This window comes from Terrapene carolina, unplaced genomic scaffold (genome assembly GCF_002925995.2).
Source record: "Terrapene carolina triunguis isolate 2854851 unplaced genomic scaffold, T_m_triunguis-2.0 Scaffold180, whole genome shotgun sequence".
NCBI lineage: Eukaryota > Metazoa > Chordata > Testudines > Emydidae > Terrapene > Terrapene triunguis.
Window position 1 is genome coordinate 3,842,073 of NW_020664531.1, and position 16,707 is coordinate 3,858,779.

The 16,707-nt window shown below is 41.9% G+C and overlaps 1 protein-coding gene across 1 annotated transcript in view; it reads left to right on the forward strand.

Annotated features, from left to right (window-relative positions):
- The window catches only part of LOC113407023 (contactin-associated protein-like 2), a 1,116,670-nt gene that overhangs the window by 1,005,781 nt on the left and 94,182 nt on the right, over positions 1 to 16,707 (forward strand). The window contains exons 19-20 of the mRNA XM_029912069.1: positions 7,387 to 7,632; positions 10,979 to 11,112. Of these exons, the coding sequence (XP_029767929.1) occupies positions 7,387 to 7,632; positions 10,979 to 11,112 (380 nt within the window). The remainder of the gene's footprint in view (positions 1 to 7,386; positions 7,633 to 10,978; positions 11,113 to 16,707) is intronic.

Consider the following 16,707-nt stretch of genomic DNA (forward strand, 5'->3'; position numbering starts at 1 on the left):
CACCCTCAAGTGACATAAGTTATACCAACTTAAGCGGTAGTGCAGACCTGCCCTACAGTCTTTGTGACCACGGACTGGCAAGAGTTGCAATTTCTGGTGCTGTCTAGCACTTCTGGTAGTACAAGCCATTCCTGGCATACTTCCTATAGGTAGTTCATACTCTGTACTGATGGAGAGGGGATAGAGTTGAGAAACATCTAAAAGAAGACGACAGACAAGGAAAGAGGCTTTGTTAGGTCACTTAAAAATCTGTGTGCGAGCCAAAAGGCTTTGAGATGTCTTTGGTCTATGCCCTTGCTTGGAAACATCGTCATGAGATGTCTCGCTCAAACAATCAAAATCCAATCAAGTAAAAACAGAGGGCTGAATATCTGATAATTGGCAGGCAGTGTGAAAAAATAATTATACTTATGTACCTGTGGGCAGGAAAAACCTTGCAGCCTCAGCACTGGGCATGGCTTCCAGCTATAAGCCTATATTTCAGCTGAGGTTTCTGAAGTAAAGAGACAAACATCCATTGTTGCTGCAATTTTTCATGTGTCCTTCTGTGGTGCAGCTAGCATAATGTTCATCATCATGATGTAGTCCCACAGCCATTGTAAAGACCTGCTCCAATTGAAGTCAGTGGAGTTTTGGCATTGACTTCCATGGGGCTAGGATTTCACCCCTAATGCACAATTATACCCCATCACCAGAAATAAGCCCCTTAACAACATAGCTCTTGATGCTTATCAGCAGAAAACATATGAGGCTTTATTAAGACACAGTAAGCCCACAGAAGTAACCAGAATTCTTTTGGATAGGGGAAGATCGCAGTTTGGAACTCATTTGGAAGTCTATCAGATGACAAGTGTCAGACAGTGATCACCTGTCCTAGTGCCAGTGCAATAGAGATATCCTGTCTTTAAGTGTACTGCATCTAAGTAACTACTATATTAAAATGGCATTTTTTACTCAACAGGTCTGCTTCGTGTATACATGCAGAGGCCTATCTGCTTATCTGAGTGGTTACAATAAGTTTACCCACTTTTTTGACTCCTGTTAACAGCACAGAGCCAACTCAGCTCTTGCAGAAGGATCTGGGTTCTGTAGCTATTTCGTGCATCACCGACAGAATTGTGTATGAAGTTCCGTTCTTGACACCTGACTTGTGACAATCCATTGATGGCAATGGCCTTTTACAGTTGTCATTAAGATCAAAATCTGAAGATGGTCAGGTTGTGGGTATAACTGAGGGTAGCATTTGGCCTGCGGAATCTTAATTACTTGTGATGACGCATGAGAAGGAAGGAGAAGTCAGTGGAGTTTCACTGATGTAAAACCAGTAGGAGAGAAGAATCAGTCTGCAACATTAGGCTGGAAATCTCATGACAACTTGCTTTCTTTTGAGATTTGTGGTAATTCCTGCCTGTGGTCCAGGTGGAAATAGCACAAGAACAGCTTTTATCAAAATTTTCAACACCACTGGCCCTGATTGGAACTGGATTGTGCCAAAATGAAAATAATCAAATGATAGTGAGGGTAGGGAGTTGGTGGAACTATTTTGAACCTCAAAATAAGTTTGTCAGTTCTAAATTTATCTGTGTTTTGCATGGCGGTTTTAAATAAAAAAATAAATTAATTAATGGAGATATCCCATCGCCTAGAACTGGAAGGGATCTTGAAAGGTCATTGAGTCCAGCCCCCTGCTTTCACTAGCAGGACCAAGTACTGATTTTGCCCCAGATCCCTAAGTGGCCCTCTCAAGGACTGAACTCACAACCCTGGGTTTAGGAGGCCAATGCTCAAACCACCGAGCTATCCCTCCATCCCTTTTTTAAATGTCAGAGTAGATTTGCAAAATGTATATGGTTCATATTGAGAGTATACTTCTGGCTTGGTAAAATTGATTCTGTTGTTTCACAAATCCTATCTAGTGCTTTTCCAGGCAGCTAATGCAAACTTCTTTTTTTTATGTTTTTGCTATGACTGTCAATAGAGCATGACTGCACTGCATATTGGTTTGGAAATATGTGCTGCTAGCCAAAGAAAACTGATCTGCTACTGCCATGATCTCTTCTTTTAAGCTTTTGTCTTGAAAGGACAGTGTAAACAGTAACCCTTTACCATGTTTTATCTCCTTGGTCTCTTCTTTTCAGATATCTCATCTAAAATGTTCCAAAAGAGGGTAACAGTGGAGGGAGGGATAGCTCAGAGGTTTGAGTATTGGCCTGCTAAACCCAGGGTTGTGAGTTCAATCCTTGAGATGGCCCTTTAGGGAACTGGGGTAAAAATCTGTCTGGGGATTGGTCCTGCTTTGAGCAGCAGATTGGACTAGAGGACCTCCTGAGATCCTTTCCAACCCTAATAGTCTATGATTCCTCTATGCCTCATCAACAAGGAGTTGTCTTTTATGTTAATCACTATTTTTCCTAAACAAAAAAATGTCATTCCCTATTTAGGCGCAGATTCAGGAAAATATCCATTTAGTCAATAGTGCTTCACACTCATTCTTAAAAGTTTTCCTGAATCAGGGACTTAGATCCCTCCTATTTAAAAAAACCCTCAAGGTGATCAGTGTTTGGTGTCCTCCCGGTAGAAAATGTCCTTACTGATCAGCAATCAGCATTTCAAAGTCATAACTGAGTCCAATTTAGAAAAAATGATCTGCCTTTGGATTCTGATATTTGAACAGAAAAGTAATGGGCCCACTCCTACAAAGTGCTGGGCACCCTCACCTACCTTTGTAGTCAATCAGTACATCCCTAGTCAGCAAAGCCCTTAAGGATGGATATTTAGTCATGTCCTTAAATCCCATTGACTTTAGCATGTGTTTAAATGCTTCGCTGAACTGGAACCTGAGCTCAGGGCATTCAGCACCTTGCAGGATCAAGCCCAAAATGTATAAACTGCTACAAAAGTCCTGATCTATCCAGAGTAAACTGTGTCCCTAAGATTCTTAAAGGCAAATATGAGGCAGATTTTAAGGTATGCTGCAATATATGGTACATTTATAATTATTCAGCTATTCTGGTAATTATTTATGTGTCCTTACCTGAAGTTAGTTTCAAGAACATTCCATTTATTTTGCAAGTTTTAGACTGTAATATAGGCAAGGTTAGTGTCCTGCATGAAATGTCTCAGAAATGTCACATGAACCATGAAAGATTTTTTTCGTTGTTTGTTTTTTGCATGCTGGTTCAGCCCACATCGGCGAGAAGGTGGGCAGGGGAGAGCTGGTACTCCCAGCCAGGGAGCCCCATTGTGCTAGGCACTGGGCAGAGATGTAGTAAAAGACTATCCCTGCCCCAAAGAGCTTGCTGTCTAAAAGATAAGACATAACAAGCAGGTAAGGCAAACAGACTGGGAGGGAAAAGAAAAAAACAATAATTTTACAGATGAGCTGTGTGCACAATTAATAGATGTAACAAGCCAAACAATAGCAGTAATATTGGCTCACCACCTGCCTAGCAATATATTTTTTTCTAAGCGAAATGAGTCATAGGGATGGATTTCAAGGATAATAAGGTAGCAGCCATGTGAGTTTTTGCAGGGCGCTTTAAATTGACACCAGCGTAACTGAGAGCAGACTTTCACCCTATACATATATGTATCATTTCACCCATCACTGAAAAACAACTACACATGCAAGTAGCCTTTCTGCATCAGCAGCTCTAGACAATGATGTAACAGAACTATCATACAGTCGTTTGTTAACACTTACATAAGCTGCTATTTTGGGGCAAATCCTACAGACATTTACTACTGTACATAGTACTTAATGCTATAAGCAGTCCCACTATTTTCAGTGCTACTAACTCACAGGAGTAAGCACTGAACTTGATGATAGGTGTTTGCACAGTAGTCCTCTTAATTATTCATCCAAACGAGTATAAAAATTGGGGCTAGCGAAAAACAAAGATGTTAAACTGAATTGCCTTTCCCATAACTATTTGGAGGTGATTTAAAATTTCTCCTAAGAAATGACAGCTATAAATCTATCACAGTGGCTCTATATCATTGCCAATACTGTGAGATCACAGCTTGGACAATTGTTTTATGTGGCTGCAGTGTCACTTCTAAATATAATGTTTCAATTCTTGGGAAATTGTTATAAGGTAACAGGAAGACAGATCTTTTTTAGTGCTTAGCAAGACACTGGAAAGGGGCATCAATGAAATATCTGGTAAGGTAACCCCTTTCTTACATCTTTGCTACCTTGCCTTTAGCTAAGGGCACTTTCCTACCCTCCAATACCAGGCATACATTACTGCACATCTTGTAAAATCTGCATTTGGTTGCACCTCTGTTTTGCTACTAGTATTTGCTTATAACTGTGCAAAGGACATTGAGATACTTCAAATATGGAAGGAGCTATATAAAATGAAATTCTATTTAAATAGTATAGTATATTGACATTTTAGCAGTTTCACTGGTAATCTGATGCCTCTTTATATGAAGCATATATTTATAAATTGTATATAAAGGGTTAATAAATTATAGCTGTTTTAATAAATGGTTTTCAACTCAATAGTCAATAAGGTTGCTGATGACCTTGGCTCATAGCCATATTTAACACATATTACTAATGTCTATAACATACTTATAATATCTATTACCCTTTATAAACTATTTATACATGGTCCTGTGATAGGTTGTTCTGAGTCAGGAGCAGACTCAACGTGCTGTCATCAAATCCCCACCAATATAGGTTAATTGAGACCTAATTGGAAGGTCAATCAACTGAGTAGAGCTACAGCTGAGGGACTAATTAGAGGGAGAAGAAACCCAGCAGCTGGACGCATATAAATTGAGAAGATGGCAGCCTTGGAGTGGAGTGCCAGAGGCTGGCAGGATGTCTGCGTGCTCCCTTCCCTTCCCTTCCCCTCCCCAGAAGCAAGTGGGGACACTGGCTAGGGCTTGTAAATAGCACTATAGGTGGAGGGCTGCTGGAACAACAAACTAAAACAGGCTAGTAGTGAAGGAGACCTGAAGTGGTGCGATCTGTAATTAAGGCCTGAAAGGACTCTTAGACCACCATGTGACAGTGTCCCGGGCGATTCCTTAATATAAAGTATGGCCCACGTTTTTGTTAATAAAACTTGTGGAAAGAAATTGCTTTTTCTCAATTGTTTGTTCATTCCCTTGAGTATTTTCTGAAGTCAACCTTCACTGTATTCTGTAACAATGTTAGTCTTAGATTGTGTGTTTTAAGTATGAAATAGGTTGGAGTGTACTATTATTATCAGACATGGTTGAGAATTTTCCATTGAACCACTTTTTCAATGGAAAATATGGGGAATATGTCTATTTTCTCACACACACAAAATTTCTTTCGGGAAAATTAAAATGAAAAGGTTCCATTTTGTGTCAGTTCAACATTAATCTGTTTTGTCTGCCTGAGCCATCTTGGGGCCTCAGTATGAGTGCCTCATGCCCACAATCTCTTCTGTGGACCAGGCTCCCAAGCCACTCTATCTCCCATGATGAACTGTGGTACTGGAGCCCCCACGATGTATGGCAGCAGTTCTGCTGGACAGAAAGACTGTGGGAGATACAGCCCAACCAACCCATGGGGGAAAGAGGGGTATGCAGCATCCAAGTGACAACTCTCATAAGGCACCATGACTGTTCAAGTGCATGAAGATTAATCTCAAACTGCCTCAATATGAAACATTTTGACATTTTCCAAATCAGATTTTGGGGGGGATTTTCATTCCATGAAAAGTTTTGATATTTCAACTTTTCATTTTGTTTCAAGACAAAAACAAATGTTGAAATATCATCTGAATTTTCTGTGTGATGGAAATTCCATTTTTCAGACATTTCAAATTTTTACTATTATTACAGAGTCTCATGCCCTTAATCATATTCAGTAGCAACTTCACAACGAGACTACTCATGGAGTAAGGTACTATTCTGCAGAATATGGGTAGCAGAAGAACCTGGTCCATAGTAGTTACTTGTGCATTCAACAGCAATTTTCCAGGATATGTCATCATTTCTTATAATACTCCCTTTTACAAATGACAAAGACTCTGGGGATGTGTATCAGAAATATAATAGATGTGAGAAAAGTCACAATGTTATCATTAGCTTAATAAGCAATTTTATAATTGTTAACATAAAAGCAGTTATTTATATATTTCATTTGAATGCTTAGTAGGATGAAAAGGTTTTAAATGTTCTTTTCTATCTTTTTTTACTATGTTTTCTTGCCTCTAGGACCCTCTGATCAGTTTAGTGTTTCTTATGCTTGATCTATCTTTATCTATTCTCTTGATGTGAGGTAGTAAATAATATTAGGGTATTGGCAGAGTGGAAGGGCCTTAATGCTGAATTATTGTATTGTAATACATTTTTAAGACTGTGCAGAGTTATTGGTAGAAATGGGCTAGAGGCAGCATTCTCTTTTGAATGTTCACAAAGGCCTAGCTTTAATTATTTGGTATAAATGCTGATTTTAATGTTTTAATTCTTTGTTCCTCTAAATGTTATTGATATGGTTGCTGCTCTCTTTTGGCTAAATTCTGGCTTTGAGAGCCATAGCTACATTGAGGAGGGTATAGAAGTGTAGTGCCTAACGGGAGGCATTCTGCTCACAAAGAACACAAGCAGGCAGGATGTCTCCAAGGCACCGAGGGAAGAGTGCTCATATGTGCAGCCCCACACACACACAAAAAAAGAGTACAGTGTTCACATCACCCACCATTGGCCTCTAAATGCTAGCAGATTGCTTGAGGGAAAGGAGCCCTAGCTATATGCCCTACTGACCAGTTCACATCTTCTTTGACATGTTGAACTTCTCTGATGATTCTTCAGGACCACAAATAGCCCCATTGTGCCTGCCTCCTGCTAGGGGCATTAGAGGGAAAAGAGCTCCTTTCTTCCCCTCAGCCACCTCAGTGCAAAAACACAAGTTCTTAGAAGTTAAAGTTGGTAAATACCCCTCAGCCTTTTCAATATAGACTTGCCCCATCAGTAGATGATTTTTCAGTTCTTTGTCCAATCCCATTTTAAATCTCTCCAGTGCTGGAGCATTCAACAATCCCTGTAAGATTATTCCACAATCCAGTAGGACTCAGGCAATTGGGTTCAAGTCCCAGATGTCCTACAAGCTTTCCGTGTAATCTTGGGCAAATTAGGTTCTCTCTCTGTGTATTCATTTCTCCATCTATAAAATGGGGATAGTACTTTCCTTCCTCTTAGGGAAGTTATGAGGATCGATTTGATTTGTTAATGGTTGCAAGGTGCTTCATTTCTTCATCCTAGATAGACATATAATGGAGCACCAATTAAGTTCAATAATAATAATTTATTTATTGCTATTTATTCCTGCTATTTTTCAAAGAATGTCTCAGCACATTCACTTTCTCCTTTACCTCTCTTCCTGTTCTTGTTTTCAAGACGTTGGAGCATTTTTTGAAGAGGGGATGTGGCTCCGATATAATTTCCAGTCCCCAGGGATCAGTGCGAAAGACTTAGTCAGCCGAACTATGTTGAGCTCTACAGACCATGATAACACTGTGCCAGACCTCAGCTTGAATAAGGAGGTGCTCAGTTTCAGCTTCAGTACCACCAAATCCCCTTGTGTCCTCCTGTACATCAGCTCTTACACCCAGGACTACATGGCGGTGCTTGTCAAGGCATCTGGTAAGTGATCATTCTGAGCTTTCTCCGCTGAAGTTACTACTGATAAAAAAAAAATTGGCACACAATACCCAAAGCAAAAGCCATGAGCTAATGAGAAGCTCTCTCCAGCCATGTAATTTCAAAACAGGAGACACAAGGCCTGATTCTGTATTTTATTGCACTAGCTTTACACTGGTGTAACTCTTTTCAAGTCAATGGAGTCACATGCAACTGGTGTAACAGAGTGGAAAGTCAGGCCCATAGGGTGGATTGAGATTCTGGCATAAAAACCCAAAGCAGTATCCATTTTAATAAATATAAAATACAGAGGTTAGATTATAAGGTAGGGAAGTTGTTTTGAAGTCAGATTCTTGCATTAAAATGTGTACTATACAACCTATTATTTTCTGTCACCTTTACTTTTCCTTAACCCCTCCCACCACCAAGGGCCTGATCCAGCTCCCACTGACATCAATGGGAGTTTTACCATTGACTTCAATACAAGTAAGAGTAGGTCTAATGTCAGGAAATAGGAACACTAAGAAATACTGCATTATAAAAAACATAAATAAGGAAGGCTTGTGGTCTAATGGTTAGACCACAGGTCTGGGAGACAAGTTATGGATTCTGTAACTGGCTTTATCCCTGAATTGCTGTTAGACTGTGGACAAGTCTGTGTGTGTCATTGTCCCTGTATAAAACACAAAGCTAATACCCATCTCACAGAAGGCATTTTTTTCACAGCCAATCACTTCAGGCTACTGCCACTTTAAACACCAGAATTCCAAAACCAGGTCCCATTGGGATTCACAAATCCCCTGATCAGTGGCACCCAAGCCCTATAGATGCCTTAATTCATTCAGTGCCTAAACTTTTGCAGTAAAAGTTCCCTAGGTGCATGGTGGTTAGGGCATTCATCTAAGAGGTGGCAGATTTCTGTTTATAGTCTTTCTTCCCATCAGGTGGAGCAGAGGACTTGAACCAGGGGTCTAAAACCACTGGGCTAAAAGTTATGAGGGTAAAGTGGTATAGGCTCCTACTGCCAAGAGGATGGTTTGCAGCTGAGAATCCCAAGCAGAGGGAGGCACCTATCTCCAAGAAAGGCTGCGGGGCTTAGAACACACCCCTTGGCTTGGCACCTCCCATTGGTTAGCTTAGGCGAGGAGCCTCCTAGCATGCTGGCTTTTTTTAGGCCTGTTCTGAGGCTTCTGTCTCTCCTCATTCATTGTATAGGGAGCCTAGGTGCCTAACCCAGACTTTGTGAATTTCAGTGGTTTTCTAGGCTCTAAAAGTTAGGTGTGGTGATGATGAGTGTCATCACGCCTAAATTTCTTTATGAATATAGCCCTTTTTTATAGCACTGTGATATCCTCTGCTGCTGTTGCCCCTCCCACTCCAACCCCAAAAATTAGTTTGTTACATAATCAAAATGAATACAGTGAAAGTCCAGGGCTTGATCCTGCAGACTCTTCGGTTTGTGAGTTACTTTATTCACGTGCCAAAGTGTTTCCAGGATCAAGCTCAAAGCAATGTTTGTCAATGCCACTTAATTGTAAGCAGCTACAATATCAACTCATTCTCAAATGTTTAGTGCAGCTTATCATTGTTGGGAAGGGAAAATCAGGGAGGAGGTGAGTGGTATTTCTGAGAAGAGGAGAGGTTCATATGGACAAGAAGGAACATTTTTTTTCCAGTTTGCATTTGGACTGCTGCATTATATAGAATCTTAAAATAGTCCTGGCTTTTGTGGTTTATTAAGAGCCCATTGAAGCTCACAAATGCATGTATATGTTTTTAATATAAGCCCCAATCCTCACATTTACAATACATAGGGAGACAGCTGCACCTTTGCGGAACCGATTGGCTTCAGTCATCCCTCTGCCCACACATTGTAAATTGCAGGATTGGAGCCATATTTATTATTTAATTCTAATTTTATAAATATTACATCAATAAATACAGATGGAACCTTTCCAGCAGAATTACAACTCAAATATAAGATTAGAACCATACAGTCAACATTTCAGTAAAGGTTGCTTTAAATCCACACCTAAATCCACTTTTAGGCACCTAAATAAGTGGCCTAATTTTCAGAAGTGTTCACCTCACGCGGTAATGTCTGTTGAAGTCAGTGGAAACTGTTGGGTGCGTAGCACTTCTGAAAATAAGGCCACCTATTTAGATGCATAAATAGGTACTTAGAAGTAGAGCTGGCTAGAAAAGCCATGTGTGGTGGGGAAGTATAAAATTCTGACTTTTTGTTGAAATATCAAAAAAGAAAATATTTTGATTCAAAATGGTGCTGCTATGTTTTATGGGAGTTGTAATTCAGATGCCTCATGCTCCTGTTCTCTTCTGTGGGAGGGGCCCTTTGGCCACACTATATCTCTAAAGATGCACAACCTTTTCCTCTCTTGGTCAGGGGAGAGAATGCATCATAGGAACCCCGGACCATGGTGCATCATGGGAGAAGTAATCTAGCCAGAGAGAATGGAAGCATAATGTATCTGAACTACAGCTCCCATGGTGTATAACAGCATCATTTTGAAGCAGAATATTTTGGGGTTTGGCTAAAAACTTTGGTGTGAGGGCATTCAGTTTTCTGATGAAATATTGAAATTTTCTGCAAAAAAAGTTTCAAAAAACCAATTCTCCATTGAAAAAGAGCTGCAATGAAAAAATTTTGACCACCTCTGCTTAGCAACCTAACTTGAAGCACCCATTTGTCAAAACCCTTTTGCGTCAAATACTAAAAGTTTTCCTTCAGAGTCCTTCAAAACACCCCAAGGACAGCTGACCTATAGACAACAACTAAATGGGATGGAAAGAAAGCCTTGTGTTCACATATAATTTCAATATTCATCTGTCATAAATCAGATGTTATACTTATTACATAAGTATTCTTAACTTATTGATGGAAATCCTTATTCCTTCTACCAAATAAAACTATTATTCTTTTATTTCTGTATTTAGCTTTAACAATTTTATTTGGGCAAGGATAACAATCTCAACAGAACAGTCTTGCTTTACATGTTAACATTTATAAGTCACTTTCATACCATTCCATGTATAATTCTGACTTGTTTATTTTTTAGTTAGTAGTGTTTGCACCTGCTTTGGTTTTGAGATGCTGGTCACTATCTGGTTTATGGTTGTAAACTGGAAACAATTACCACCCCACTAGGTTTAAATTATCAGGCACTGACTCTTCCTATTTAAATTCTCCTGCAGCAGAGCTCAACTCCAAGAGCGATTTAAATATGAAATGATGGCAGTCATAAGTAAAAAGTGAAATGAGGAGGGGCAAAAAAAGCTCTGGGAAATAAAGTTATAAATAGTTTAAAATGTTGTACATTTCTTTCTATAGGAAACTTACAGATTCGATACAACCTTGGAGGCACTGGAGAGCCATATAACATTGATGTAGACCACAGGAACATGGCAAATGGACAGCCACACAGTGTTAATGTCACACGGAATGAAAGGGACATAGTTCTCCAGGTAAATATACATCTGAGCCTTTGAATACTATATAGCTTTATTACTAACAGTGATAGTCATAGGTATACCAACTATTACTATTATTGCCTTCCATACAAATATATGAATACATGTTACAAACATAGCATAACTAGTCCCATATCTACTGAATCCCAGTCTTGTGAGCTAGTCAGAGGAGCATCCTTTCTTTCTTACCAATGCCCTAAACTTTCAGATATGCCTATCCTTAAATTTATGAACATGAATAGATCCACTGAGCTCAATGGAGCTATGGCCAATGGAGCTATACGAGAGTATAAAATTCAGGATGTGCATAAGTGTTGGCAGGATTTGGGACATAAGTGAAGGAGTATGATTGAGGTCCTAGGACTCTAGATTCCTGGTTCAGTCTTAATTCATTTTCTGTGTGACACTGGCAAGTACTTCACCTATCTGTCCCTCAGTTTATTTCTCTGTAAATGAGCACAATACTATTTACGTACCTCACAGAGGCACTGTGAGAAGCAGTTAATGTTTTCTAAACACCCTTTTCTTTGTTTAAATATATGTTAATCAGATGGTTCTGCTTTCAGTTCCTGTCACATATGTGTATACATATGGAGAATATCAAATGGTGTGGTATAAAAGCTTTACTGCCATGAGTTTCAGATAGACTGAGTACTTACAAATGGCAAACCAAAAATAAAATAGGCATATCATCCCAGACAAGTGCCAATAAAACCTTTATACCACACCGCAGCTTCATTTATTGTACAAATGCCTCAAATTTTATAGAAAAACTATTTGAGAAATATTTAGGAAGTATTCAAAAATGTTCTTCTGCCTTTATGCTCCCTTAGCACCATGACTCCAGCTATCCAAGCCTTAGAAACAGAGAAACTACATTTTAGAAATTTCAGAAAATTACACAAAATAGCTTTATTGTACATAATAATGTCATAGTATTTGTGAGCTGCTAAGGCTAAAAACCAAAAGCTGTATGTCCACCAGAAAGGGAGAATTTCTGGGGTTTCTACTGGTATAAATCCTGCTTCTGGCATTAATGTGTTGTAAGATATGGGACCTTCATTCTGTCATTAGTGTAGAATTGAATATTGCCCTTCCTTGGCCTTAGGACAGTGTAATTTTGGAGAGAAATTCCACATTTGAGAAAATGAGGGAAACATTTCTCTGGCAGGGTTTGTTGGTTGGTTTTTTAGTTATTTAAATAATGGATGTTTGAAGATTGACCTGCAGGTCCCTCAAGGAATCTCAGATAGCTGGTCCATACTTAAGGCATCTAAAGAGTTGACTTCCTTATGTTATGTTGGCTTCTTTAATCCCCTCACCTAGTTTACAATGTGAGGGAACCAACACAGCAGGCAACATGAATAAAATATAACAAGAGGAGGTCTCCTTGGGAACCAAGCCAAAAGATCAAGGATGGGAGCTGTCAGTGTATTTACCAGGAAGTGATCAAAGTGGATACCTGCCAGTAAAAAAACAGAAGGGGAAAGCTTTGTCAGTGGATTATGGCATCATTTGCCTGAAGCTCACAGTCGAGTATGCACTCATCTCTGATTCAGAATCACTTTGGTTGCACTGAGGCAGAATTTCTTCAGAAAGTTACTCTTATGTTTGTAAAGAGTCACAGCCTCAGCAACTGTGTAACATGTATAGACTATTCACCAAACTGTTTTAGTAGGGTGTTTCTTATTTATCAAACTATAAATTGATATCAGATAAGATTTGTAGTCAGTTTTTCCTCTGGACCTTAAATGCTTCTATTTTGTGGTGCCTGGAATGTTTCCTGAAGTTGTATGGCTGGTTGTTACAATTTGTTCTCGAACTTGGTGATGGAATATGAAACCCTCTCCCAGACTCTATTTGGAAAATGCTACCACAGTTAAGGGTGCCCGCCTTGCATTAATTAGCCTAACTCTAGCTTCTCATGGGGTTAATCCAACATTTTTGCAGTACGTTACGTTGAGAGTGAGAGCGCGTAAACTACCCATTTGGGTCCTTGGAGGCTTCCACACACCTCTAAGTTTGCACTGATAGGGTAAACTAGGTTGAGGGCTTTTTACCCTGTCAGGTCAGCAGATGTATGGAACAAAACTGGGTTAAATAACTGGGGAGCAGGTGCAGGTGAGGCTTATTAAACTACAGGGCCCAGACGATATGCATGAAAAAGAGGATAAGGAAAGGAGTGGCTGATGATAGGAAAAATCCTATGCTACCTATATCATACCCTGGAAAAGGGAGGATTTTAATTTGGTTCTGGTTTGTACCCCAGAAAAGGGAAGGCTTTGAGGTTTACCTGTTTTTCCCCTGTAAATGAGGCAACTTTAATGTGGGCATATACATACTTAAGAGAAGAAGGCATTGTTTTGTTCTGGTGGGCTGCACTAACCTCTGATGCAGAGCCCAGTCCAAGACACAGGATTAATATCACCTGCCATTTCTCTGAATTGGGGAAGATATGCACTCCTCTGTGCTTGAAAATGTGGGTGTTAGAGATCAAAGTGACTTCTTTTCTCAGGGCACGTTTACAGTGGCAGAGTTACAGCACCAGCAGTTACAGCGCCGCTCAGAGAGCACTGAAGGGAAACTGCTGTTGTGTGTTCACACTGTCAGCTGCTTGCGCAGTAATGTGTTCACACTTGCGGCGGTATTCAGAGCAGTGCACTCTGGGCGGCTATCCCACAGAGCATCTCTTCCTCTTCTGCCGCTAAGAGTTGTGGGAAGGCAGAGGGGGTCGCGGGGCATTCTGGGTCCTGTCCCAATGCCTGTGATGCATTGCTTCGCATCCCAGCAATCCCTGTGCTTCCGTCCAAATTTGGTGCCATCTTTCAGTGGTTTGTGTACTGTGAGCTCTGCATCTTCGGTCTGCAGGCATGGATCCCTCAGTGTTGATCAATATGCTGCTCGCTCTCACTAACACATCACAAGTGGCAGTGGAGTTATTCCTTAAACTACAAAGGCAAGAGGAGTTCGACATTGATCTTGCCACATGTAGTAGCTACAACATGAGATTGCTTGTGGCATTCATGGAGGTGCTGACCACAGTGGAACGCCACTTTTGGGCTCGGGAAACAAGCACTGAGTGGTGGGATCACATTGTCATGCACGTCTGGGATAACGAGCAGTGGCTGCAGAACTTTCGCATGAGGAAAGCCACATTCATGGGACTGTGTGATGAGCTCACCCCAGCCCTGCGGCACAAGGACACGAGAATGAGAGCTGCCCTGTCACTGGAGAAGCGTGTCGCGATTGCACTGTGCAAGCTGGCTACTCCAGACTGCTACCGATTGGTCGCTAACCAGTTCAGAGTGGGAAAGTCAACCGTTGGACTCGTGTTGATGGAAGTGTACAGGGCCATTAATCGCATCCTGCTCTGAAAGACCATGACTCTAGGCAATGTGCGTGACATTGTGGATGGCTTTGCACAAATGGGCTTCCCTAACTGCAGAGGGGTGATAAATGGCACCATATTCCAATTCTGGCACCAGACCACGTAACCACCGAGTACATTAATCGGAAGGGGTATTTCTCTGTTGTTCTCCAGGCGCTTGTGGATCACCGTGGGCATTTCACAGACATTAACGCAGGCTGATCCGGAAAGGTGCATGACACACATATCTTTCGGAACACTGGCCTGTTCAGGAAGCTGCAAGCAGGGACTTTCTTCCCGGACTAGAAGATCACCATAGGGGAAGTCGAAATGCCCATTGTGATCCTGGGAGATCCTGCCTACCCCTTAATGCCGTGGCTTATGAAGCCATACATGGGGCACCTTGACAGCAGCAAGGAGTGGTTCAACAACAGGCTGAGCAAGTGCAGAATGACTGTTGAGTGTGCTTTTGGCCGTTTAAAGGCCTGCTGGCTCTGCCTATATGGGAGGCTGGACCGAATGAAGGGAAGGGTGAAAGCACTCAGGGCGGGACCGCTGTGGCTCAGCGCCTGGAGACTGAATTTGAACAGTCAGAGACCAGAGCTATTAGAGGGGCGCAGCGTAGGACCGTAAGGTTCAGGGATGCCTTGAGGCAACACTTTGAAGCTGAAAGCCACTAATATTTGTTGCTGTGCTCAGAAGTGCAGTGCTTGTAATGCTAGGAGGTGATTGTGATTGGTGCAGACAATGTACTATGAAGGTTTAAGAAAATTGCCTGTTGCTTTGCAGGGCTCTGTTTGCTTTCAATTAATAGAATAAAAATTGCTTTCAAACCAAAACAACTCTTTTATTAAAAAACAACAACTGGAGGGGAGGGAGAAACAAAAAAACACATCAGCATTGAGGGGGGTGGGGGAAAGGAGGGTCCCAGGAGGAGGTGGGGTCCCGGGACAGTTAAAGATTTGTGTATGTCCAGGTGTCCTATCCAACCTTCTCCTTTGGAGTACAGTGCAGCGGGTACTGTACTTCAGCTACTATTCACATATCTATCACTAACTGGCTGGCTCCCAGCAAGCACACATGAGCCACAAGACCCCCAAAATGGTGAGTAACCGCAGGGGCAGGGGAAATCAGTGTTGCAGGACTGTACTGGACACTTGGCTCTTGGAGAGAGCCAGCACTGTGGGGGAAGGGGGCGTTACAATCATTACTATCCCCACATTTTCCATAGGCTGTGTTCATTGTGGAAGATATCTCACTGCTGAGTGTGAGCGGAGACTCAAGGGTGGGTCTTCTCAAGACTGCGACTTCCGCCCTGGCCCTTATGCAGCTTGCCTGTGTGCAGCAACGCCCAACCCCCGCCCCCATGATAGCAGAGTGGTGTGTGAAAGTCACCCTTAATGGGTCAAGAAACAAAGCAGCTCTGCCAATGAACCTACGGCAGCGGATTGCCCAGTAGCTCCATGAAAATTTTGTGGAGATCTCTGAGGCAGATTTCCGTGAAGTGAGGGAGTCAATCAACACCCTGTTCCGCCGCTCAGACTAGGCATGTTGTGGTACACACATTATACAGTCACAAGCCTGCTTTCTGCAACCAACCTGCCCCCAACAACTCACTTCAACGATTCCCAAAATCAAAGTCACTTACCAGGGGCCTCTTCTCCTGTTTGCGCTTCGCCAAGCTCCGACAGCTGTGACTGGCTAGACTCCTCTGGGGTAGAGAAGAGCTCCTCACTGCATGCATCTCTGACCTCGGAGTCATCCTCTGCCTCTAGGTCCCCTCCACATCCTCATCCAAGATTTCCTCCTCCTGGCTCGATCCACTCTCAACTGGCATGCAAGCCACCGAAGTATCCACAGTGGCCTTCGCAGTGGAGATGGGGTCGCCACCGAGTATCGTGTCCAGCTCTTTGTAGAACCGGCAGGTCGTGGGCACAGCACCGGAATGGTGGTTTGCCTCCGGTGCCTTGTGATAGGCGTTCCGCAGCTCCTTCATTTTGACCTTGCACTGCAGTGCGTCCCAGTCATGGCCCCTTTCTGTCATGCATCGTGAAATCTGTCCGTGGGTATCATAATTCCTACGGCTGGAGTGCAGCTGGGATTGCACAGCCTCCTCTCCCCAAATGCTGATGAGGTCCAGCAGCTCGGCATTGCTCCAAGTGGGGGATCGCCTGGTGCGTGGAGCAGGAATGGCCTCCAGGAAAGATGCGCTGAGACCACTG